At 39.4% G+C, this 24728-nt stretch overlaps 1 protein-coding gene across 3 annotated transcripts in view; it reads right to left on the bottom strand.

The window, feature by feature from the left end:
- LOC137002630 (low-density lipoprotein receptor-related protein 8-like) overlaps window positions 1–24728 on the bottom strand; it is a 124881-nt gene that overhangs the window by 46037 nt on the left and 54116 nt on the right. For all 3 annotated transcript variants that reach the window (XM_067362393.1, XM_067362394.1, XM_067362395.1), the window contains one exon: window positions 21532–21654. In XM_067362393.1, the coding sequence (XP_067218494.1) occupies window positions 21532–21654 (123 nt within the window). The remainder of the gene's footprint in view (window positions 1–21531; window positions 21655–24728) is intronic.

The following is a 24728-nucleotide window of genomic DNA, read 5'->3' as shown; positions in this document are numbered from 1 at the left end:
AACTCAGAACATTTTAATGTTGGAACAATAACAAAACACAATGAAACTGAGTTATACACTGATATACACTGACTGCTGTTCAAAAGTTTGGGGTCGGTGAGATTGTTATTTTATTTTAAATAAATTAATACTTTTAATGAGCAAGGACGCATTAAATTGATCAAAAGACATTTATAATGTTACAAAAGATTATATTTCAAATAAATGCTGTTCTTTTGAACTTTTTGTTCTTCCAACAATCTTGAAAAAAAAAAAAAATGTATCACGGTTTCCACAGAAATATTAATCAGCAAAACTATTTTTAACACTATAAAAATAATATATTCAAATTGCAAAAACATTTCACAATATTATTGTTTCTACTGAATTTTTTGATCAAATAAATACAGCCTAGGTGAGCATAAGAGATTTCTTTCAAAAACTTTTAAAAAATCTTATCGATCCCAAACTTTTGAATGGTAGAGTTAATTCTAAACATACTGACAGAATCTCACTAGAAAGTAGAATAACATAAAAAATAAATAAATAAATAAATATCAATGCTATATAATAAATTCAAAACTATAAATACAAAAGACTAACAGGTTAAACAGCAACACTGGATGAAACCGTGTAAACTAGCAGTAACTGTACTAAAGGAAAATATATTTTATAGTTTATTTCGTGAAATGATTAATTTCACTTGTACTGTAAGAAGCTATTATCATCCCACCCACATTTTTTGGCTTCTAAAAGGTTTAGAGACTTTTCATGGGTAGACATTTATCCTGTGGAGCAGTCTGTGGAACAGGCAGATAGCAGCTGAAGAAGTAAGAAGGGGGCGGAAAAGTAAAGCATAGGGGGCTCACAAAATTTACCTGTTAGGAATGAGTGGGGCTAGAGAAACAGAGAGAATCCCTGTAATTATTGAGCACATGTCAGATATCTGTAGAAACAGAGCACATCTCATATTTGTCAGGATCTGGCAATGCTCAAATCAAACAGAGTCACCATTTATTTACAGATTTATTCATTATATATTGGACTAACATATTGTCACTGTTAAATTTAAAGAGGGTCTATTATGCCTTTTTTTTTACATTTTCAACTTTCCTTAATGTGTAATGTTACTGTTTGAGCATTAAAATATGTCTGCAAAGCTACAAAGCATAAAGTCACTCCAAAGGAAGATATTCTCTATTTCAGTGTGCACTGTTTCTGAACTCCCTGAAACGCCTCGATTATAGTCTGGAGTTTTCTTCCAGGGTGACATTTGTCAAGACTTTGTAAAAGGGCTTAATATGGCATCTTTAAAGGGATATTTCACCCCCAAAATTAAAGTTCATTCATCATTTTCGCACTCTCATGTCAGTCCAAACCTTTTTTTATTTTGCATAAAAGGAAAGTCATTGAGGTCAAAAACAACACTGGGTTTAGGCTGATATGAGGTGAAAAAAAATGTACATTTTGGGGTTAACTATCTATTTAAATCCTGATTGGGATATTTAAGACAAACACAGACAGATATAAAAAGAGATCAGTAGAGATGGTAGTATAATAGAGGGATCTTAAGAGATCACATAAAGACAGATTGAAGGACCTGCAGATCAAAGGCAAGAGTTTAATGGGATCTCTGAGAAACAAGTTTGAAGATAGAGATAAGTGGAATGCAAGAGGAGCATAACAGGGAGGGAGACATGAAATTAGGAAAGACAAGGAACAAGATTAAGGTGAATGTGCTATTGAACGGTTTTGTGCAATTTGATTGTAGCCAGTTAGTGTGGTTATATTCACCAAAGAGAAAAATCAATTTTAATATACATCAGTTTAATGGACAGAAAGTGTGTTTACTAAGGCAAGCATCACTACAACTATAGCTCATATTCAGGTTTAAAGATTTAAACAAACCCACAGAAGCTCTATTATTTTTCTAAGCAATCTAACTAATAATTTTCTATAGTCTCCAATTAGAGCAAATTCTCTGTAGTCCATTCACACTAGCTGTTTGTTTTTCCTTCAAAAGTTCAAACAGTTTAAAATACTGTTATTATAATAAAGGTCCAGATATAGATGTACCATATCTCCCAGTCCTCCATTTGACGCATGTACAAGAGCTTCAGTATAAAGGCCTCTGGCTTGAGATTAGCCTAGATTAAGTGCAGATTAATGTGAGGGAACAGGCAATTATCATCACTGTGCCAAAATTCCCTCCATTTAGATGATTCATTTATTCCAGTCACGAAGCAAAATCCTTAAAGCACTTCAAAATACAGTGATATACAAACATTGATATATACCCCTCAGGTTTCAGATCAGAATTTGCCTTATTTTCCAAGCCAGAATGGTCCACATTTAACCTTTGCTTATTTATAAACTGACTTTACAGTTAATTTGCAGTCAACCATTAACGTCAAAGTAAAAAACGTAAATCCCATTTTACTACTGTTATGTGATGCATTTATGAGTAAAACAGGATATCCAGTAACAAGAAACAGGACTCCATTGAAAATTGATTGGTTACTAAATAAATGATCAACAAGAGTCGACCATTTTAAGGGCGGTCTCAATCATGAAATCCTACCAGTGCACTCAAACGTTCACTCCCTAAAAAGTCCCACAATGCATTGTGAAAACCAGGGAGTTTCGATGCTCACTATAATATGTTCCCTTAATGGAAGTTTTGAAACATGAAACATAAATCACGTGAACAAACTCACTACACATAATGACATGGTTGGAAGGTTTTCCTAAACTCCCAAAGGCAGAGTTTACCCATTGTCCACCCAGGAGCAGAAGGCCATGGAGGAGTTCATCCAGTACATCCAGATGGACCAGAGGAAAGTGGACACTATTCAGAACTGGCCCCAACCCAGCAGTGTAAGGGAACTTCAACATTTCCTGGGATTCGCTAACTTCTACAGACGATTCATCCACAACTACAGTTTGCTAAGCTCACCACTCTCTTCACTCCTAAAGGGCCGGCCCAAGTCTCTGTCCTGGACCCATCCGCTATCGAAGCATTCCATCATTTGAAAGAAGCCTTCCAATCCACTCCGATCCAGGTTTATCCTGATCCAAATCTCCCTTTCGTCGTTGAAGTTGATGCCTCCACCACCGGGGTCGGACAGTTTTGTCACAGTGGAAGGGGGATCGTCCACGTCTCCATCCATGCGCCTTCTTCTCTAAGAAGCTATCCCCGGTGGAGCAAAATTATGACATTGGTAATCGAGAACTCCTTGCCATCAAGCTAACCCTAGAAGAATGGAGACATTGGCTGGAGGGAGCTAATCATTGCTTCAAGGTCATCACGGATCATAGAAACCTGGAATATCTGTGGGAAGCCAAATGTATTACCCCTCGTCAAGCTAGATGGGCCCTTTTCTTCACCAGGTTTGACTTCACAGTCACTTATCGTCCTGGCAATAAGAATGGTAACACCTATAGGTCGAGGTAGGCCCCGTCATCACACCTTCCGGACATCAGGAGCCACCCGTGGAGGAGTGGGTACTGTCATGGAGTAGCAACCATCTCAGACACCCACCTCAGACGCCCATCGTCACCAGATCGGCAGATTTCTATTTTACTTACAGTGCTCAGCTTAAATGAGTACACCCCCTTTGAAAAGCAACATTTTAGCAATATCTCAATGAACACAAAAACAATTTCCAAAATGTTGACAAGTTTTATATAACATCTGTTTAACTTCTAACATGAAAGTAAGGTTAATAATATAACTTGGAGAACAAAATTTTCAGTTTTACTCAAATTAGGGTGATGCAAAAATGAGTACACCCCACTGGAAGTCTCTGGAGCAAAGCAAAATTTTAGACTACAAATGTCTAATTTAACAAGAATTCAACAACAGGTCAGTCTAAATATTCATTACACAGGTGTCCAGCAGACAGTTGACTAAAAAAGGGTGTTACCATTTCATGCTGTCAGCAATGGCACCACATGGAAGAGAAATGTCACAAGACCTGAGAAAGAAAATAATTTCTTTACACCAGAAAGGTGAAGGCTACAAGAAGATCAGCAAAGCTTTACTTATCAGTCAGAATACTGTAGCAAAGGTGGTACAAAAAATTTAAAAAGATGGAACTGAAACAGTCTCACAGAGAGTTTGCCAGGGCCCATGCTGACAAAGATGAAGACTACTGGGACTCTATACTCTGGAGTGATGAGACCAAGATAAATGTTTTAGAAACTGATGGCTTCAAAACTTTATGGTGTCACAAAGGTGAGGAATACAAAGAAAAATGTATGGTGCCTACAGTGAAACATGGTGGTGGCTGTGTCCTTATGTGGGGCTGTATGAGTGCTGCTGGTTGTCGCCAACTTGTTCATTCCATGCCTAGAAGACTTGATGCTGTCATTTAAAATCATGGAGGCCATACAAAGTACTAGATGTAGTAGTTTTTGTTGTGGGGAGTACTCATTTTTGCATCACCCTAATTTGAGTAAAACTGAAAAATGTGTAATCTAAGTTTTATTATTAACCTTATTTTAAACAGATGATATATTAAACTTAGTCTTGTAAACATTTTGTAAATGTTTTGTGTTCATTGAGATTGTTTAAAATGTTACTTTTTTTAAAGGGGTATACTAATTTACGCTGAGCACTGTACCTGTCTGTCTTTGTAACGGACTGACAGAATCAGGGAGATCCATTTGCAGCTTTATTAATAATTCGTAGTCGTACAGGCAGAAGTCAGGAATCGGCAACAGCAGTGAAATAGACAAGGCAGAATCAGAAACAGTACCAGGCAAAGGGTCGAGACAGGCGGCAATCCAAACAGAGGTAAACAGTATCCAGGCAATAAGTTCACAAGGCAGGCGGCAGACGGGGTTCAAAGGGTTAAGGCAGTCCAAGGTCATACACAAGAGATAAATCCACAGGAGAAAACGCTCAGAAATGTTAGCCAGGCAGAACAAGACTTCGCGAATAGTGAAGAGCTGTGAGAGTCTTTTAAAGTCCGTGGGATATGGAACAGGTGTGAGTGGGCGTGGTTAAGTAATCAGTCCAGTTATGTGGTGTGGGAAATGTAGTCCAGAAGTGATTAGTACTCCGGTGACGGTGCCCTCAGGTGGTGAGAGGAGGAAGCCACAGAGACCGCTTCTGTGACAGTCTTCTTCTGTTACGTGATATATCATAATTTATTGTGATTATTATTACCAATACAAATGAGATCTTAAGGAACGATTTCCTGATCCATGACATAAAAATTACTTTAATTGGAGTAACCACTGGAGCAACAATAAAAAATAAAATAAAATTGGGAAAAAAAAAATCATTTAAAAGAAGCTAATTTTTTTAGATTACCTAACAAAAGTTTTCCTCTGTAAGTTTTTACAGTGATGGATGACCTCAGGAAGGAAAGTTATTTCAGAACTGAACCAAATTATTACATTTTCTTTTGACTAACATACACCAATGAATTTTGAACAATACCACCAGGAATGCATGTTAAGAAAATGAATAGAGTCGGATTTTGATTACATATTGACTAAAAAAAAATTTAATATACTAGGTATTTAAGGTGAAAAAGCGAAGGGAAAATAATGAATATGCTTGGCAGGGTTTTGGTATCTGAGTAAATGATGGGTCTGCATTGATTTTTCTATAGCTCTGAGCTGGAGCCCAGCAGCAGTGCTTCTAAGGAGACCCAGTAGTGGTGAATGTTGGAGCGAAGCCAGTTTGACCCAGTTCCCTGGAAACTACACTGCCGTGATGATGAGAGGTTCTGATTAGTAGAGGTGAAGCTGTGGGCCGTGTGCAGCCTGAGGGGAGAGAGGTATGGCGGACCAATCCACCCACATTAGCCTCTAATAGTGCCTACTGAAAGAGTCCGAACACATAATTCACCACAGTGAATGTTTTTTTGTGGTTTATTATGGGAAATCGTTTATGTTTTGGGCACAAGTGTACTCAAAAGTGGGGCCAGATATGTTTCAGTAATTCCATGCAACAGTTTACTCACCCTAAGACACAAAATCCTTTAGTCTTCGACAAAACAGAACATTTTAAGAAGGTAGTTCAGATTATGGCTGGTGGGAAGATTAAAGGGCACCTATTATGCCCCTTTTTACAAGATGTAATATTGGTCTTGGGTGTCCCCAGAATGTATTTGTGAAGTTTCAGCACAAAATACCCCACAGTTAATTTATTATAACCATTTGAAAATGTCATTTTTGGGGCCTGTTTTAAAAAGAGCTGTTTTGGTGTGTACCACCTTAAATATAAATGAGCTGCATATCCCCGCCCAGCCTTTGGATGAGGGCGTAACTTGCATACCTTTGGCAATAAACAGTCGGTAGAAGCAGAATGGCTGAGAGTGAGAGACCTGCTGTTTTGTATGGCATTCAGCCGTACATGTTTGAACCGGAATCAGACCCAGATGATGAAGAGACTCCAGCAGAAGAAACACAATTGAGAATGGAGCAGGACGTCTCTGAATGGTTATTTGATACATTTATGTACGTATAGAGTTTTAATCGCGTCCCCTTTGCAATTATGGATGTGCAACACACACACACTGTGATAACGTTCGCGCAATTTTTTGAAACTACAAACACAAAGACTGTGATAATGTTTGCTAAGTACGTTAGATACACACTATACAAACAAGGTTTAAATTATATACACAGACATTCTACGACGACGACAACAACTTTAGACGCATTTGTTATTGAATTGGCTGACATCGACTGCAATGACTGTTTGCTCAAAAAACATTAAATACACTTACTTCTTCTGGAGGTGACGCTGGATCGCGAACAGTAGGCAATGATCCACACTTGAGGATTAACTTTGAAACAAGACCTGCCTTGAATTGACCCTTGTTCTCAAAACAGTCAGTCAAAAAATTATTCGCGCAAACATAAACATATTTTGGAATTTTGAGTGGCGCCTTTCCTTCGTAAATAAAATCCATCCACTGCGTTTTCAGTGGCTCTGATGTCGGAAGTAAGTGAAAACTACTATGTTCATTATTACATCCTACAACAGAACACTTATGTTTCTTAGGAGACATTACCGGCTGTCGTTGAAACAATGGAGGATGGTTGACAGATCACCGACGGCGGGGTCTATTCGAAAACCAGATTGTCAATCAAACCACGTGGGTGGGGCTTAGCGCAATTCTACGTCACAGTGAGAGCAATCTTAGAACAGGGCGTTCTGAGCGTTCTGCTTATGAATTATTGAGATTGTAAAAAAACACTGGGTGGATTTTTCTCATTCTAGGGTGGTTTTGCTCACACACTGCCAACACACATTTATGGTCAAACACCATGTAAAAGTGAATTTTGGATAATAGGTGCCCTTTAAATAAAAAACAAACACAAATATACACAGAATAGTGCAACAACAAACTAACAAGCATTCATTTTCAGGTTTTATATGAAACACTGAAGGTATATTCAAGTTTATACTACATGCTCTAGTATGTCACATGCTGTATGCTGTCAATAGAACTTGACTTGTACTTCATCCAGAATATTTGTATACATGTTTGGAATAGCATGCCAGCATACTGCTATACTTATTATTGCTGTATTATATAGTATGTATACTGTGCACAATAAAACCTTGCATGGAATACTATAATTCTAATAACTAAATTTACCAACATTTTTAGTATACAACAAGCATATTGAATAGAATACTGTATCCCACAATGCATTGCATTTGAACATACCCTAAGATATCTTTTTGTGTCTTCGTTCAGCTTCTGTACCTGATTGATTAGCTGTTCAGTGACATTAGTAAACAGTAATTAGCGTAGAACACAGCCTGTGACTAGATTTGAAATTCTAAGCGGGTTGTTGCATTTGATTTTACATGATGAACAATTTGAGCTTCTACAGTAGAGGAGCTGATAATCAGACCTGCACAGGAGAATCATGCATAATTCAATACATGGAAGACTCAATTAACCAAACGCCAAAGAGAGATTGACTTTAATAAGTTACTCACTGCTTGCTAACGCTGGTGATTAGGAAGTATCTGAGGAGGAAGGGAGCGTTTTTCTGTTACAGTGCATGTAAGTCTAATTTATGTACATCGAGGGATATGAAGGATATTGAATGATGACAAAATAATAATGATCAGAAATAGGTCAGAGACCAGTAACCTTTAGCACCTCCTACTCAATGTGTGTGTGACGCATCACATAGCATAACATACAGTTTGTAGCCTGAAAAGCCAGGAGACAATTGACATTCAAACCATAGGTTCCTTTGTGTTTTTTTTTCTTCTTCTGGATTTTCAATATCTGTTATATCAAAGTCATACCTCAAATGCAAATTTTGAAGCAGGTTTTTTCTTTTTCTTTGAAAATGTAAGTTGTTAAGAAGTTGCTAAATAAGGATGTTTACCACAGACTAGGGCTGGATGATTATGACCTAAAATCAAAATCTAAATTAATTGAACATTTGACCTTGATTAATTTGTAATTTTACATTTATTTTGTTTTTGTTTTGCCCTCATAGTTCACTGACAAGGTTTGTGCTGTAAATATGCTTGACTATTAAAGGTGGAATATTTTTTTCCTAATGAAAGAGTGCTCCAACTTAACAGCAGTCAATGTGTCTACGGGTTGTAACATTTCTTAATGGGAAAATCACGTCGGTAATAGGTTCTAAATATTGGTTTCGATTACTTTATGATTAATCGTCTAGCCCTAAACGTCTTCACAAACAAGTACAAATGTAGGGCAGGACTTGATTTTGTCCATGTGAAATTGGTTAGTGTTGTTGATGGTTGTGGTTTGCTATTGCCGTGATGTCATGTGATTGACAGGTTGTCCTGCCCTTGTGCCAGTAAACATATTGCCATTGTGTACGTTGTCCACTTTGTCTTAATTTTTCAATGCGTTTTCTGAATGTTATTTTGTTTTCAGTTATGCAGTGTTTTCTGACTTGTAATTTTGTTTTTAGATTTGCACTGTTTGCTGTGATTTGTTTTGCACTTCTCTGCCTCCAGAATTTTCTCTTCTAATAACCAAGACCTCCAAAGACTGTACAAAGTTCATGTCTTTTGGAAAAACGATTAAACTCAAGTCAACTAACTACGGAGCCCCAGACATGACACGCAGGAGAAAAAAGTAAATCGTACACACGATTAACTAATTTGTTCCCTCGATTTGCTAAATTGTGCGCACGATTTACAAATCGAGGGAATGACTTAGTAAAGCATGCGCATGATTTAGCCTACTATTTTTTTCCTGCATGTCATATGTGGGGCTCCGTAACTAACTAACTCACTCACTCACTCACTCACTCACTCACTCACTCACCTCACATATAAATAATTTGATTTATTTAGAGATCCATATTGTACCATATTTAATTCCATTTCCCCCCTAACAACCATAAAAAATGTTTTACCATATGTTTGATCATTTCTGTAGAATTGTGTAATTGAAAAAATTCTGTAAAACTATCCAAATACACAGATCCTCCATAGTGCATGAACTCAAAATTTAAAAGCGAACAAAAACCTCTTTGAGCCTCTTTATGAAAAAAGCGCCCTCCAACAGCATTCATTTTGATTAAACAATCAAACTGTTGCTCATATCGAACAGACAAAAAGTTAAAATAGCATACATGAGATAGAATCAACACAAAAAAAAAATGCTGGGAAATTATTGTTACTAACTATTACTAACAATGGTACTATAGGTCAAAACAACAGGAATTGCATTACTGAGAAACGTACACATTCAGTGAGTGCTTTATGGGAGTGCATTGAGACATATCCTGTCTGAGCATCATTACAGTAGATTCAAGTTATGAGGCCTTCGGCAGTGGATAATTAGAGGTGTATTACACTGCACAGACCTCGCATAGCAAGGCAGGAAATCAATTATCATCAGACCCAGGTGAAATATCACTTCGAGCCAGGGCTCCCGTTCTCCTGGCTCGATACTGTGACATTGGCACGGATGTACTGATCAGGAGTCTGAGCAGTGAGAGAATGACTGGGCTCTCAGTTTATAGCTTGATGAAAATAGAATCATGATTACCTCTATAGAAGGAAAGAACGGCTCAATGCTGCCAAGACTTGAACCGTTGATGAGGACGGCTGAATAAAACACTGACTGATAAAAAAAATAATCTGGAAAACATGCAACCATGCAAGCTTATCCATCCAAAATTTCTTTATGGCTGCTTACAGAAGATGCATAATGATTAATTATGCATCTTAGTCTTTGTGTTTCGCCAGGTCTTTTAACACATATGAATTATCATCTCCCACCTCCCAGAGTGAAAAAATGGTTGGAGGCTCTTTCATTTGCTCTTAATAGGGCAATTAACATTGTGATTTATATCTTGTGACACTGCAAGAGTTTTTAATGTTTCAGATGGACTGACATGCAACAAAGGAGGATCTGAAGCACTTTGAGATTTCAATTTGCTACATTATTTAAACTAAATCTGAATCTAATCATAAAATAAACCTTTATTTATATCTTTATTTCTGTAAAGGACTTTAAAATGGCAGTGTTGACACAGTAATGCTTCCTCACAGTGTGTCCACAGAATGACCTGCAGGTTAATTACAATTAAAAGGTGGATCAAATCATAGTCAGAAATGAGCTAGACAACAAATTTTTCAAAACACAGGCAGATATGAAATATTAAATTATATAAACTAAAGATAACTACCGAAAATACACCCTGGATTGCATACCTTCGAAGACCACTTAAGGCCAATTCACACCGCACCGACAAACGCCAACAAACACCAACAAACGCCGACGAACAAGATGGCCGTTGGATTTAGAATTCTATGAGAAAAAACTGTCATGTTCACACCAACAAACAAATACCGAACCAACGAGTGACGTCTGACTGGGAAAATTCCACAACTACATACGTGTAACCATGTTAACAAGTTGTCAGGCAAGTTTATTACATTAATAATATAGTATCATATATATTTTCATTGTATTAAAGTTTTGAGGCAAAACAAAAATACTAACCTGAAATCCAAAGCGCTGTAGCCATCGATCTGATCGTAACCTATCTTGGTGCGGTTGGTATACACCGGTTTTTAAACTTTTTTTACCGCGACCCTTTTTATTAACGAGACCCATAAGCATATAAAACCATGTAGCTAAACAAGCCAAAACGAATTATTAAAAAACGAAACTGAAGGTAAACCTGCGCTGCTCTCATGGTGGTTATAATGTCGTTACCTCTCTCTTTCGGTGAAGTGGAGCAGCTGCTCTTGCTGAATGGCACGGATTGCACTATGGACTATTGTACATTTTGTATATTTTTATTTTTAACTGTACTTTATTTTTTATAACGAACAAGCTGCGATGTCATGTTTCCAGTACTCTGTTGAGTGTGCGTGAGGCGCGGGCGCGATCAAACAGCTGTCTATGCAGGGGACTTGCCTCATCGTCATGGCAACGGTTCGTCAGAGTTTGTTGCCGTTTGTTGGAAAACTGTTCACACCGCGCAGACATTCCACGACCAAACAAACGCCAATTAAACATGTTCAGTCGGGTGAAAACGTCTCGGGTTACGTCTGTAACCCTGGTTCCCTGAATAAGGGAACGAGACGCTGCGTAGTCGCTTTGGGAACGCCTCTGCGCGTTTTGTCTTGAAGCACTCGTGAAATCGAACCAATAGTGTGACGGGACGTCAGTGCGGGTGACGTCACGGACCAGGAAACTATAAAGCACTCCTGAGAACAAAGAACGCCAGCTTCTGATATGGATGAAGCAGACGCTCACAGGCGTGCAGGGAGTATGGCTAAGCTACGCAGCGTCTCGTTCCCTTATTCAGGGAACCAGGGTTACAGACGTAACCCGAGACGTTCCCTTTCATGGGAACATCGACGCTGCGTAGTCGCTTTGGGAACGCTATCCCAACTAGGCCATAAGACCAAGTGCCTGTCTGTTATCTTACGACGAGAGCACCGAGGACCCTGGAGTGGAGCCCAAAACAAGGTTATACAACCTAATGAAGGTATGCTGAGATGACCACCCAGCCGCATCACATATCTCGTTAATGGGAACCCCCGAGATCAAAGCCTTTGAGGCAGCCATACCCCTAGTAGAGTGTGCCCGGACAGCCAAAGGTGAAGGCTGCCCGTATGACTCATAGGCAAGAGAGATGGCCTCAACCACCCACTTGCTCATTCTTCCTGATCCGGATTAATCAAAGGAGGAGGACAAAAGGCCTGCAGTACAATCGGTCCTGGGACGTTGGTGGGGACCTTGGATTTATAACCAGGTCTAGGATGAAGGAAAGCCCTGAACATACCAGGCGCAAATTCCAAACATGAGGGAGCAACCGAAAGTGCTTGAAGATCTCCAATTCTTTTGAGAGATGAAATTGCCAACAGGTGGACAGCTTTGAGAGGAATCTTCCAGACACCTCCTCTAATGGTTCAAAGGGAGCCTCAGCTAACCCTTCCAACACAATAGCCCAGTCCCAGGCCGGAGTGTTGTACGCACAGAAGGCCTCAGCCTCTGGGTACCACAGAGAAAGCGTATAAATAGGGGTCTCTTCCACAGAAGAGTCCCCAAACAGAGCATGATAAGTGGAAATAGCCACTATATAAACCTTCAAGGTAGAAGGAGATAAACCATCCAAGTTTTATACTTGGAGAAATTGCAGCACAAGACTGATAGAAGAGTGGAACAGGTCCAGCTGACGTTGTCTACAGCAAGTAGAAACCAACTTCCATTTATTTGTCTGTATAGCTTTCTCGTGGAAGGAGCTCTGGAGTGGAGTATGGTCTCGACAACCTCAGTTGGGAGACCGGATTCTATGAGCCTAGCCCCCTCAGAGGCCAAGCTCAGAGTTTCCACAACTCCAGGCGGGGGTAAATTACCATGCCGCCCGCTTGAGACAGAAAGTCCTGTCTGATGGGGATCTCCACGGGGGAGCCGTCTAGAAGAGACACTAGGTCTGCAAATCAAACTCGGGTTGGCCTTAATGGGGCTATCAGTATGAGATAGACCCTCTCTAGGCAAACCCTCTCCAGAACTCCTGGGAACAGAGCGATCGGGGAAAAGTGTGTACAGACGTAACCTCGGCCACGTCTGCACCATGGCATCCAACCCCAGAGGGGTGGATTAGTCAGAGAGCACCACAGTGGGCAAAGAGATGTTCTTTCGAAGCAAATAGGTCAACTTCTGCACGACCGAAGTTCTCAAATGAGCTCCACCACCTCAGGGTGGAGACTCCATTCCCCGGGCCTCGGCCCCTGCCTCAACAGGATGTCTGCCCCCACATTTTGATGGCCCCTCGGGTGTGGGAGGAAGTATTTGAGTACTCGAAATACCGCCATCATTTCCAGATGATTTATGTGTCAGGAAAGTAGATGGTCCTCCCAAAGACCCTGAGCCGAGCGACCACTCATGATCGCCCCCCCAGCCTGTGAGGGAAGCATCCGTCGTTAGCATTACACGACGACAATGAGCCCCCAACACAGGTCCCTGGGACAGGAACCAAGGCTTCTTCCACATGACTAAGGCACGAAGGCATTGCCGCGTGACCTTAATCATGCGAAAAGGATTTCTTCTCAGAGAAAACCCCTTGGTCCTGAGCCACCACTGTAAGGGTCTCATGTGCAGCAGGCCAAAAGGTATCACATTGGACGCAGCTGCCATAAGACCCAACAGTCTCTGAAACTGTTTTGCAGTGTGTGACTGGCCTAATTTCACCCCATTCACGGCCGAGAGAATGGAACGCACCAGAGCAGGAGACAGATGTGCCTGCATCGTGATGGAATCCCAGACTACCCCTAGATCGTTGGTAGTTTAAGCTGGAAGAAGCACACTCTTCTTGGCATTAATTCTCAGCCCTAGCCTTCTGATGTGAGACAGAACAACATCTCAATGTTGGACTGCCATATGCTCAAACTGAGCTAAATTCAACCAATTGTTGATATAATTCAACACGCGAATGCCCTGGAGTCTCAGAGGAGCCAGAGCTGCATCCACGCATTTTGTGAAGGTGTGGGGTGAAAGCTAGGCAGAAAGGAAGAACCCTGTATTGGTAAGCTTCGCCCCCGAAAGCAAATCTGAGGAACCTCCTGTGCTGAGGATGGATGGATACATGAAAGTACCCTCCAACCCTCTTTGGAACAAAGTACAGACTGTAAAACCCTGACAGCTTGCTGGGAGGAGAAACCCTTCTATAGCTCCTTTTTGCAAGAGCGTCAGAACTATGTGTTCCAATACCAGAGACTGCAAGGGGTCCACCACTGTAGGGAAGACCCTGTTAAATTGGGGCGGGCGAGACCCGAATTCTGTAACCCTTTCTTTGTGAGCAGTACCCATTGAGAAATACTTGGAAGAAGTTTCCATTCTACCAGAAATCTACTAAGGGAACCAGTCTCTCATGACTGGTCTCTGGTGTTTTTTTTTTTTTGTTTTGTTTTGTTTGTTTTTTTGAACATTTGACTCGGCGCCCTTAAGCGGCGAACCGGCAGGGAACAACCGAATCAAATGTCGACCGGCCCTCCTCAGAGGGTCAGTGGAGACCGCTGCACCCTGAAGCACACGAGGTGGCAGGGTTGGCAGAACGGCCCCCTGAGGGCACCGAGGAGGGGCGGATACCATATAGTGTGGTAAAGAACCCTCTTCGGAAAGGGGCTACCCTCGAATGTCCTATGCCACTGGCGTCAGGACCTTTTCGAAGTCTTCTTGGTGATAACAGTCCGCAGATCTGTCTTACCCCACAAAGACTTCAGCTGTGTTGCCTGTCCCGGTCCCCAAGCTTTCTGCGGGGGAGCACGGGTGACGACACTTTTTTTTTTTTTTTTCAGTGCCCTGAAACGGCGAACCGGCAAGGAACAACTGAACTGACCACTCTATGACCCTCCTCTTCTTAGAGGATCACTGGAAACCGCTGCACCCTGAAGCACACGAGGTGGCAGGGTTGGCAGACCGGCCTCTCTTCTTTTAAATTCCTCAGAATTTAATGTATTCAATATTTCATTTAATCCTTAAATTAAATGCAGCCAAAAACAAACAGTCAAAAAGACAGGCTGAATATATTGGAATACAAAAAGAATTATAGCTCGTAATAGTTTGCAAGATATTATAGGGAAAAAGAGAAAGGGAACTCCCGTCTACTCAGTTCCCTCCAAATATATATAAACATTTTATATATAATCGGCTATATATTACGGGCACGATATCTATGCGCAGCCTCGGCAAACGCGAGATCCGAGCCGTATATTCTTTATTGCAGACTTAATCTGCGCGCTGCCTCGGCAAACGCGAGATCCGAGCTATATATTCTTCATTGCAGACTTAATCTGCGCGCTGCCGCGGCAAACGCGAGATTCGAGCCTTGCGTTGGACTTTTATTCCCTCGAGAATAAAGCCAACAGGAGTGGAGCTAAAAACTCCCGCTAGTGCATACTTCTCTTTACACTTCGGGACATTTTTATGAATGAACACTGTCAGCTGTGAACTGACGTGCATGCTCCACTCTCAGCGTGTGCATCCCTACTCGCTTTGTAGTATAGCACTCAAAACTGCTGTTCACTTTCTTTATATATATAAATATATCTTCAATATTTGTAAGTTGACAAATTCAGAAAGATATTTAACTTCTCAGTTAAATCGAGAAAATAATCAGACAAGTCTATCACGGTCTGAATATTTCAGATTAACAAAATAATCATGGCTTTCAAACACAACTGATTTGTTTCTGATGTTAGAATAATAAACGTGTGATTTTGAAACACGATATGTGTGTGAGGTGGCGAGTCCTCAAATCAATATCACAATATCCACCTCCTCAGAGCTGGACATGTGTACCGGTGCCTCAGCCCGGAGGAAGAAACCGCAGAGCGTGCTTCCACCTGGGAGAGGCACTGAACCTGGCAGGTAAGGGCAGAGAAAGGGCAGCGCCCGTCTCTAACCCCTCTGCCAAATTCATCTGCGAACCCCATGATCTGAACCGCCTGTCTGCCTCGGCAGATGCGGGATCCGACCACGAAGAACGCGAGCCGCGGCGCCCTCCTCAAAGAGCGCCCGGCGGGAGTGGAGAGGTTTTATATTACAATGCTCGCAAACAACCCCCTCGAGGGCCGCCTGGGCATGCTCCGCTCCCGGACAAACAACACAGAGCTCGTGTGTATCCCCACCCGTGAAGTAATGAAGGTAGGGAGAAGCACACGGTCTGATGCCGTTTGCTCGCCATTATAGTGTCTTTTATATACATATATATGTGGTGTAATACTGATACTCTTGTTCTCAAACAAAAGAGATCGTTTCTGTATATGTAAATGACAGACAACACCAAATAAGACACACGAAAACACAGAGCGCTGCTGAAGACACAGAAGCTGGCGTTCTTTGTTCTCAGGAGTGCTTTATAGTTTCCTGGTCCGTGACGTCACCCGCACTGACGTCCCGTCACACTATTGGTTCGATTTCACGAGTGCTTCAAGACAAAACGCGCAGAGGCGTTCCCAAAGCGACTACGCAGCGTCGATGTTCCCATGAAAGGGAACCAACTCCGACCAATGCCAACAACGGCCAACAACGGCCAACAGGGGTATCACACCAAACCAACAAACTCCAACAGACGAGTTTGTTGGCGTTTTTTGGCCGTCGTCGGGGCGGTGTGAATTGGCCTTTAAATAAAAGCTGGGCTGTAATCATAATTGAAATAACTTTTATTTCTATGATAATATAATTATTTCGATAACATTAACTAAGCAATACAGTTGTTACAGAATTTATTAATCTTTGTTAACTTTAGGTAATAAAAATACAACTGTTCATTGTTAGTTCATGTCAACTCAGGTCCATTAAATAATATTAACAGATACAACTTATGATGAAATTAACAGAGATGAACAAATATTTTAGTATTTTTCATAGTTCATTTGAACTAATGTAGTTACTATATACACTGCCCGGCCAAAAAAAGTTGCTGTTTGGATTTAAACAGGCAAATGGTTAAGGGATCATTATTGCAGTGATTATTATGTTTCTAGTATGTTATATGCTTGGCATCAGTTCTTCTAAACCTAATTGATGGAGAGTGTAGCTTTTCATTTCCTAAACAACCATGTGGGAAGACACCAGAAATTGATGCACCTCTTGATGGAAATAAATGTCGTTATGTTATTTCCATGAAGAGGTGCATCAACTTTTTGGTCAAGATCTTGTATTGACAAGGAAAGAGTCGAGCACTCTGTAAAGACTATTCCAGCACATCCCAAAACTTTCAATGAATTTAAGGCCTGGACTCAGAGGAGCCAATTCATGTGTGAAAATGATTCTTCATGCTCCCTCCCAACCAACATGATGAATCTTGACATTGTCATTCTTTCTGCATGGTTGTTTAAGAAATACACGCTCCATTAATTAGGGTAAGAAGGACTTTTTCCAAACATGTAACCTGCTAGAAACAAAATAATCACTGCAATAATGATCCACTCACAGATTAAGCATTTGCCTATTTAAATCCATACAGCAAATTATTAATATTATTATTATTATTTTGGATGGGCAGTGTATATGGTAAATTTAAACCAAACATTTTTTTTTTATTTGGTCATTTATTATTATATTATATATTATTATATTATATTTAATAATATTAATTATAAATATCATTATGATTATTATTATTATAAGTGGGAAAATATGTGGTTTATAAAATGAGTAGCTCAAAATTATCATATTTTACCATCTACCTTTATTTTAACAGGCAGAACTGGAAGGAGAGAAAGAGATTGTGGAAAATGAGGGAGTGTGAGAAGCCATTAATGAAACAGACAGTGGAGATATACTATTAGGCAGAGCAAGGGGAAAGGAAGATAGAGAAAGAGTCAATTTTCACAGCTTCTTAAAAGTAGGGCAGCAAGATTCACAGTGGAAGTCTGTGAAGACACCTGATTGGCTGAGGTAAAACAACCATGTTTAATAAGCAGAGCTCAAGCACCTCCCACAAGAAGTGTTGAAACATTCAATGAGAATGACACATGAGTATGAGCCCTGCCACTAACATCAATACCCAAGAGCCTAGACAATTTATCAAGAAAACCTTGGGCGAAGATGTCAAGGACATATTTTTTGCCGGCTCTGCTTCTTCTTCAGAATAATTACTTGGTACCACACCCTATGACATTCATACAAAGTGACACAAAGAGTTTCTGGACACCTACGCCACACTTAAAATGAATAAATGCATTAGATAATTAAAACTGCATCTTCAAACAAATAATATTGCATTATTTCATAGAACTAGCTTGACTTTGAGTCATTTTTGCATTAAAGCAATTTCATGAGTTCACACAGGTGTTTTAGCAGAGTAACCACAGGTGCAGTACATCACATTAACTATTACTGTACATGATCCACCAACCAGACTTTTTGACTTCATTAAACATCTATGGATTCATCTCAGTCAGCTCCCCAGTTCAAAAGTCAGGGCACTGATCAGGGAGACAGAAATCCGACTACCTGTTTGCCCCCAAAAAAGTCCCACAACGCACTGTGAAAACCAGGGAGAATTGACACTCACTATGTTCACTATGCTCAGAAAGCTTACAAACTCAATATTCAGTCTGTGAAAACCGTTTTGAAATCGGATGTTGCATTGCATGGAAACAGTACTTTAATTTTTTTAGCGAGCACCTCCCTTAGTGGTGGCAGGTTTCATATTACAATATTTATTTTAACTACTTTATAGTCAAAACCTTTTCTAATCTTGAAAAAACACATATCATTGGAAAGTTCTGAGTCTCACAGTTCCATATTTGGCAACTGTTTTGTGATAGATATGTGTTGTTAGTACCGTGCTTAAACAAAATCTCATAGGAACTTCAAATTTTGTGATATCAACTTCAAATTTGTAAAATAACTTGGTTAGACATATGGCGTTCATTTGATAGCAATTTTAGAGTCACATATGTTTGATAAAATATAAATATTATATAAAATGTTTAGTACAGTACATTTGTACATTTGTACACTGCTGTGTGTCTTCTTTAAAGGTGCCCTAGAGGTGCCTTTTCAAAAGATGTAATATAAGATTTTTTTTAATTAATTAAAAAAAAAAAATCTCCCGCTCCCCCGCCCCCGCGAGCTCTCAACTGCCTTAAACAGCAAACACAAAGTTCACACAGCTAATATAACCCTCAAATGGATCTTTACAAAGTGTTCATCATGCATACATCGATTCCTGTGAGTATAGTATTTATTTGGATGTTTACATTTGTTTATGAATGAGTTTGATAGTGCTCCGTGGCTAACGGGCTAATGCTACACTGCTAGAGAGATTTATAAAGAATGAAGTTGTGTTTATGAATTATACAGACTGCAAGTGTTTAAAAATGAAAATAGTGACGGCTCTCTTGTCTCTGTGTTACAGTAATAAACGATGGTAACTTTAACCACATTTAACAGTACATTAGCAACATGCTAACGAAACATTTAGAAAGACAATTTACAAATATCACTAAAAATATCATGTTATCATGGATCATGTCAGTTATTATTGCTCCATCTGCCATTTTTCGCTATTGTTCTTGCTTGCTTACCTAGTCTGTTGATTCAGCTGTGCACAGATCCAGACGTTCTGCCCTTGTGTAATGCATTGAACATGGGCTGGCATATGCAAATATTGGGGGCGTACACATTAATGATCCCGACTGTTATGTAACAGTCTGTGTTGAGATTAATATTTGAGATTGTGTTGAGATTCGCCTGTTCTTTGGAGGTCGTTTAAACAAATGAGATTTATATAAGAAGAAGGAAACAATGGAGTTTGAAACTCACTGTATCTCATTTCCATGTACTAAACTCCTGTTATTCAACTATGCCGACATAAATTCAATTTTTGAATCTAGGGCACCTTTAAAACAAGATCAAACTTAGGTCTGTACTCCAAAGCATTCTTGAATTCTAATCATTTAAGTTTGGATAGTGCATTTTCATGTCTATTCTCCCTCTCAATAAAGATTTCAGTTCTGCTGTTGTTCATAAATACCAGTAGTGATGTTGTACAATGAGGATGTTGTTATGTCTCCAGAAACAGAGTCATCAGTGTTGCAATGTGTAGTGAGTCAGGGTCCTCACAGTCCTTACCAGTGCCTGAATTTGTATACATGATATAACCTACTGGTTCGTGACCTAGACAGCTAGTGAGCTCACTGAGATGCGCCATATCATTTTACCCTTCACAACCAACATCAAACTTCTTTTTGTTCAAATAAATGTCACTTGGTTTGATATATTGCTATATAATGCAATGCAGTTTATACATTCTAAACATAAATACAAGATAAACACCACTTGACATCTACTGACTAACACAAAAAACTAGGGCAGCGTGATTAAGACAAAAATTATAATTGTTAGTACTTGTGTACTAATTGTGTAGCAAGGCACAATTCACTTTTACTCTTTTAGCAGCTTGACAAGCAAAACTGTCATTCAAATGCTGCATAAATTATGCAGAATGTGAGTGGCAGTACTGGAACACTCATCTCATAATAATCACTGAAGCTGTTCACAAAGTTTCACGCGACTGCTAGAGCTCTGTAGTTCAGAGAGTTCACTGCCTGAACTCTCACAAACACTCCAGATACAATAAATTAAGCTGTCCTCACTGCAGAATTAACTCTTGCTTACACACTGTCTGCACCTTGATTATGAGAACATTGCAGTTTGTCACATCGCTTACTTGTGGTGTACATCTTGTGGCACAACATCAAGCAAATTCAAAATACTCTCAAATTATAGAGGATGTTTTTCTCTTCAGTTATGAAGCTTGTGTCAAATAACTGGTAGGCCTATTGTTCAATGGGGGGGGGTTCGCACTTTTACTGTTCATCAGTCAAAACTTACTGTTTTTTAATGAAATCAATGAACTACATTTTAGTTCAATAATATTTGGAAGTAATAGGAAATGTTAATCAAATGGCTAAACCATTTTTACGATATTCAAAAAATGCCAAAATTTTTCTGTGATGGGCAGCTCCGTATAAAAACCATTACACCTATGGAGAGTCCCCGTAAACCACATATACAAGTGTGTGTGTGTTCACATAGCAAGTGCCATAAAAGTTACCAAGTTTAAAAAATCTAAATGTACAATCTTTCTGTCCAGACTGTTTAAAACTCATTCGTACTGTCACTGACTGGCCTGTAGACTGACCTAAATGTCTCACTATTACATTCACATGCACAACAGACATGTCGATGATTGATTACAATGCAAAACACGTTGTAAATAGAACAATTACACAAAAGGAACCGCAGACCTAACTTTATTGCAATGCTGTAATTGACACTCAGCTATTACTGTGTAGTACTACGTGTTGTCTCAATCAACACGTACTTGTCCAGTTTCAATAAAAGACAGAACATAAACTTAACAAGACAACAGAGGGCTCAGGAAATAAACAGTCTTCTCTTTGTGCTTTTTAGAGCCATGACTGAAGCAGGTCCACAGCATTGGGATGAAAGTCAGTTCAAAGTATTACCTCAGCCTTGAACAAAACTCCCTGCAGAGAATCAAACACATAGTCTGACAGAAAGAGAGCAGACTCACCTGCTGCACAATCTGCTTCATCTTCACCGTTTTCGCAGTCTCTTTCTCCGTCACACCGCCAGGACAGCGACACACACTTCCCTCCACAGTCAAACTTCTCTGGTGGACACGTCTGTTTGACTGCTGTGGAACAGATGCAGATGTTTGAACAGGTTAACCTAAAACATGTGGCAAGTAAACCAACTGGAATCAAATCATTCTGTTGATATCACTGTGTTCCCTGGATCTGTGCTGTCCATGACAGGGTGAGATGTGAGATTGCAGATGTGATAAAAATCACATGGGACACCTCTGAACAGAATTTCCGAATGCAATATTTAGCATGTTTTTACTTTTTGAAGTCCTTTTATACTCTTGGCAGCTTTTCCGACTGCTGAGGAATGTCAGAATGAGGTAAAGTGTTGGGGGAATACTAAATATTAAATTTACTAAGTATTTATTGAACTAGATTTTTTTAGTAGTGTGACAGAATGTAGGGTTTCCATCCACTAGCACTGTAGCATCACCAACATCGTGGTTTGTGTCCGAAATCGCATACTATATAGTAGGTACTACATTTGGTTTGAAACTTACTTCTTACTTAAAGTATGTTCTATATAATATGAATGGAATTCAGATGTAGGCTACTATATCTGACATGTTGTCAATGTCATGTGACCTACAGCTTCAGCTGTGTCACTTAACTGCCATCTACACCTCATCTCCCGTGGCCTCATGGGATAGTAAAGTGCCCATTGGATACACACTTCAGAATCTCAGGGTCATCTGGTTACTTTATGTCTACTGTTTTACTATTAACAATGAATTTGAACATACTACTCAGCTCACATACTGTTTTTGCCAACTATATAGTATGGAAGTAGGTTTGTTCAGACACAGGGTTGGTTCACAATTGAGTCGAACTGTTGAAAATTAGCATGTTGCTAAGCTAATGACAAGCATGAAAATATACCACACAAATATTTGGTAAAAGTAATTAGATGGAACTTTTCTTTAATCAATACCTTTCAGTATTGAATGACATACTGTATATATAATATTGATCAGTTTTTTTTCAAATCACAGTGCATTCTGGGATTGTCTTGTCCATGAATGACACATGCAATGCAACAAACAGTATCTTAAAGGAATAGTGCAATCAAAAACTAAATTTCTGTCACCATTTTGCTCCGTTCCAAACCTCTATATGACTTTCTTTCTGAACACAAAAAAAGATCAAAACAACATTGAATTTGGAACAACAAAATGATCAAAGAATTGTAGTTTTTTGGGTGAACTATAATAGCAGTATAATAGATTTTAGACAGTTTAAAGGCTATCTAAAAAAATGATCAAATTTATTTTCAAATTTATGCTTATGCTTATCCTAGAATATGTAGTTTTGGGACAGGTAAGACATAAGTGAATCAGTTCATTTGAATTGGTGAATCAGTTCATTTAGTTCAGTTCAGAGAGTCACTGCAGAAAAGTGCTTTTGTAGCAAAATATATAGTTAATTGCCGCTTTTCATCACCCTTTTCAAAATATATAAATTAGGATGTTTTTTTATTATTGTATTTTGAGTAAATGTATCTGCTCAAGTTTAATGTCGTCCAATTGAGATCCTAATCTTATTGTAACTGTAATGTTTTGGTTAGGCAATGAGAATGAGTTACGCGCCTGGCCCAAAGTTAACTTCAGGTCTGTTTGCTGAACGGGTCTGGTAGTAACTTTTTTTCTACTGGTAACCAAAAATAATACTAGCTAGACATAGTTTTAACTTGGTAGCTAATGTTATTTACTTATTTATTTTGCTTGTTATGAGAAATAACCTACTTTAGAGGGACTCTGCTGTTATTGATTCTTTGTGGAAGTCTACCAGAAGTTAAGTTTGGACCACAAAACGTTTGTTTATGTTGTTGCCGTTGAAACTGCCATGATCAAAATAAGAAACAAGTGTGTCAAATCAATCAAACAATGAGAAACCATGACAACAAATGAAAACATGCTAAGAAACCATGGAAAAAGAAAGGAAACACAGCAAATAATGAAATACAAACTAAAGGTGTGTCCCAATTGGCGTACTTAAGCACTATTCTATGCCATTTTGTAGTATAGATCAGGGGTTCCCAAACTTTTCAGCCCACGACCCCCAAAATAACGATGCCAGTGACTCGCGACCCCCACTATCCTCGGAGGTGGTTAACGAGTTGTGCACAAAGGCGAACACGCACTAACCCATGTTTCACACATACTCTGTTTGCAGTGCGCATTTTTTTCTGTGCCCATATTAACGGATTTCACACTGCACGCGGATGCGGTCCGGCAGTGCGTTCCAGGAGCGGTGCGTCTGCAGCAGTGCAGCGATCATTTACGCGCCGAGTCTATTTTTGCTGTGCTGCACGGCGCTGAATTAAAACGACAGCGCACTGTTCGCATTAAAATAAACATGTATTGACGCGAAAAAAAAATGGTAATTTCATCATAGATTCATATAGTTCAAAGTCTCTGTTACACAGTTTAAACACGGCTGCCTCGGGTAAAGCAAGGAAAATAACACCTTACCAGGCATTTAGGTGAACAAGGAGACATAAACAATAGCACTCGCCTCTGAAGGTGGAAAAACAGTTCTTTATGACCTGAGGGATTTATTGTAAAAAGATTTAAAAGGAAAGAAAAGACGAGAGTTGCCTGTTTTTGTCTATTTTACGTTTTTTTTTTAAACGTTTTTGATTTTAACATAAAGCTTACGTTTAAATTTTTTGCCACTTGCGTGAGCAATATACAAATCTAAAGTATTACTTCAGATAAATATAAAGTAATGAAATGAATAAAACGTTTAAATATAGTGCGTTTAAACTTGACATCTATGAAATATAGTGTAGGCCTATAAAAAGAGAATCGCTGTGCTGACAAGCCATATTCAGTAACAACTTTTGGATTTGAAATAAAAATAAGTAAATGTTGTGTTTGTGATACACAGCCATGGATCAGTTGCGCACTGCAAACGCGGCATGTGAAGCGCGTGTTTCTCCGCTCTCCTCCGCTGGCCTCCCTTGTCTTTTTTGATCGATATTAACCAACGTTTCATTTTGACAAAAATAATATCCAAAGCTTAAAGTCTAAAGAATTACGTGCACGTGTCTTAATGTTTAACATGTTGCAGTAAACTGACCTGCTGCAGCTGATGCTGTTGCTACTATGTCATTAATCTGGCG

The sequence above is a fragment of the Chanodichthys erythropterus genome, chromosome 16 (genome assembly GCF_024489055.1).
Source record: "Chanodichthys erythropterus isolate Z2021 chromosome 16, ASM2448905v1, whole genome shotgun sequence".
In the NCBI taxonomy this organism is placed as follows: Eukaryota; Metazoa; Chordata; class Actinopteri; order Cypriniformes; family Xenocyprididae; genus Chanodichthys; species Chanodichthys erythropterus.
This window is presented reverse-complemented; position numbering and strand designations above follow the sequence as displayed.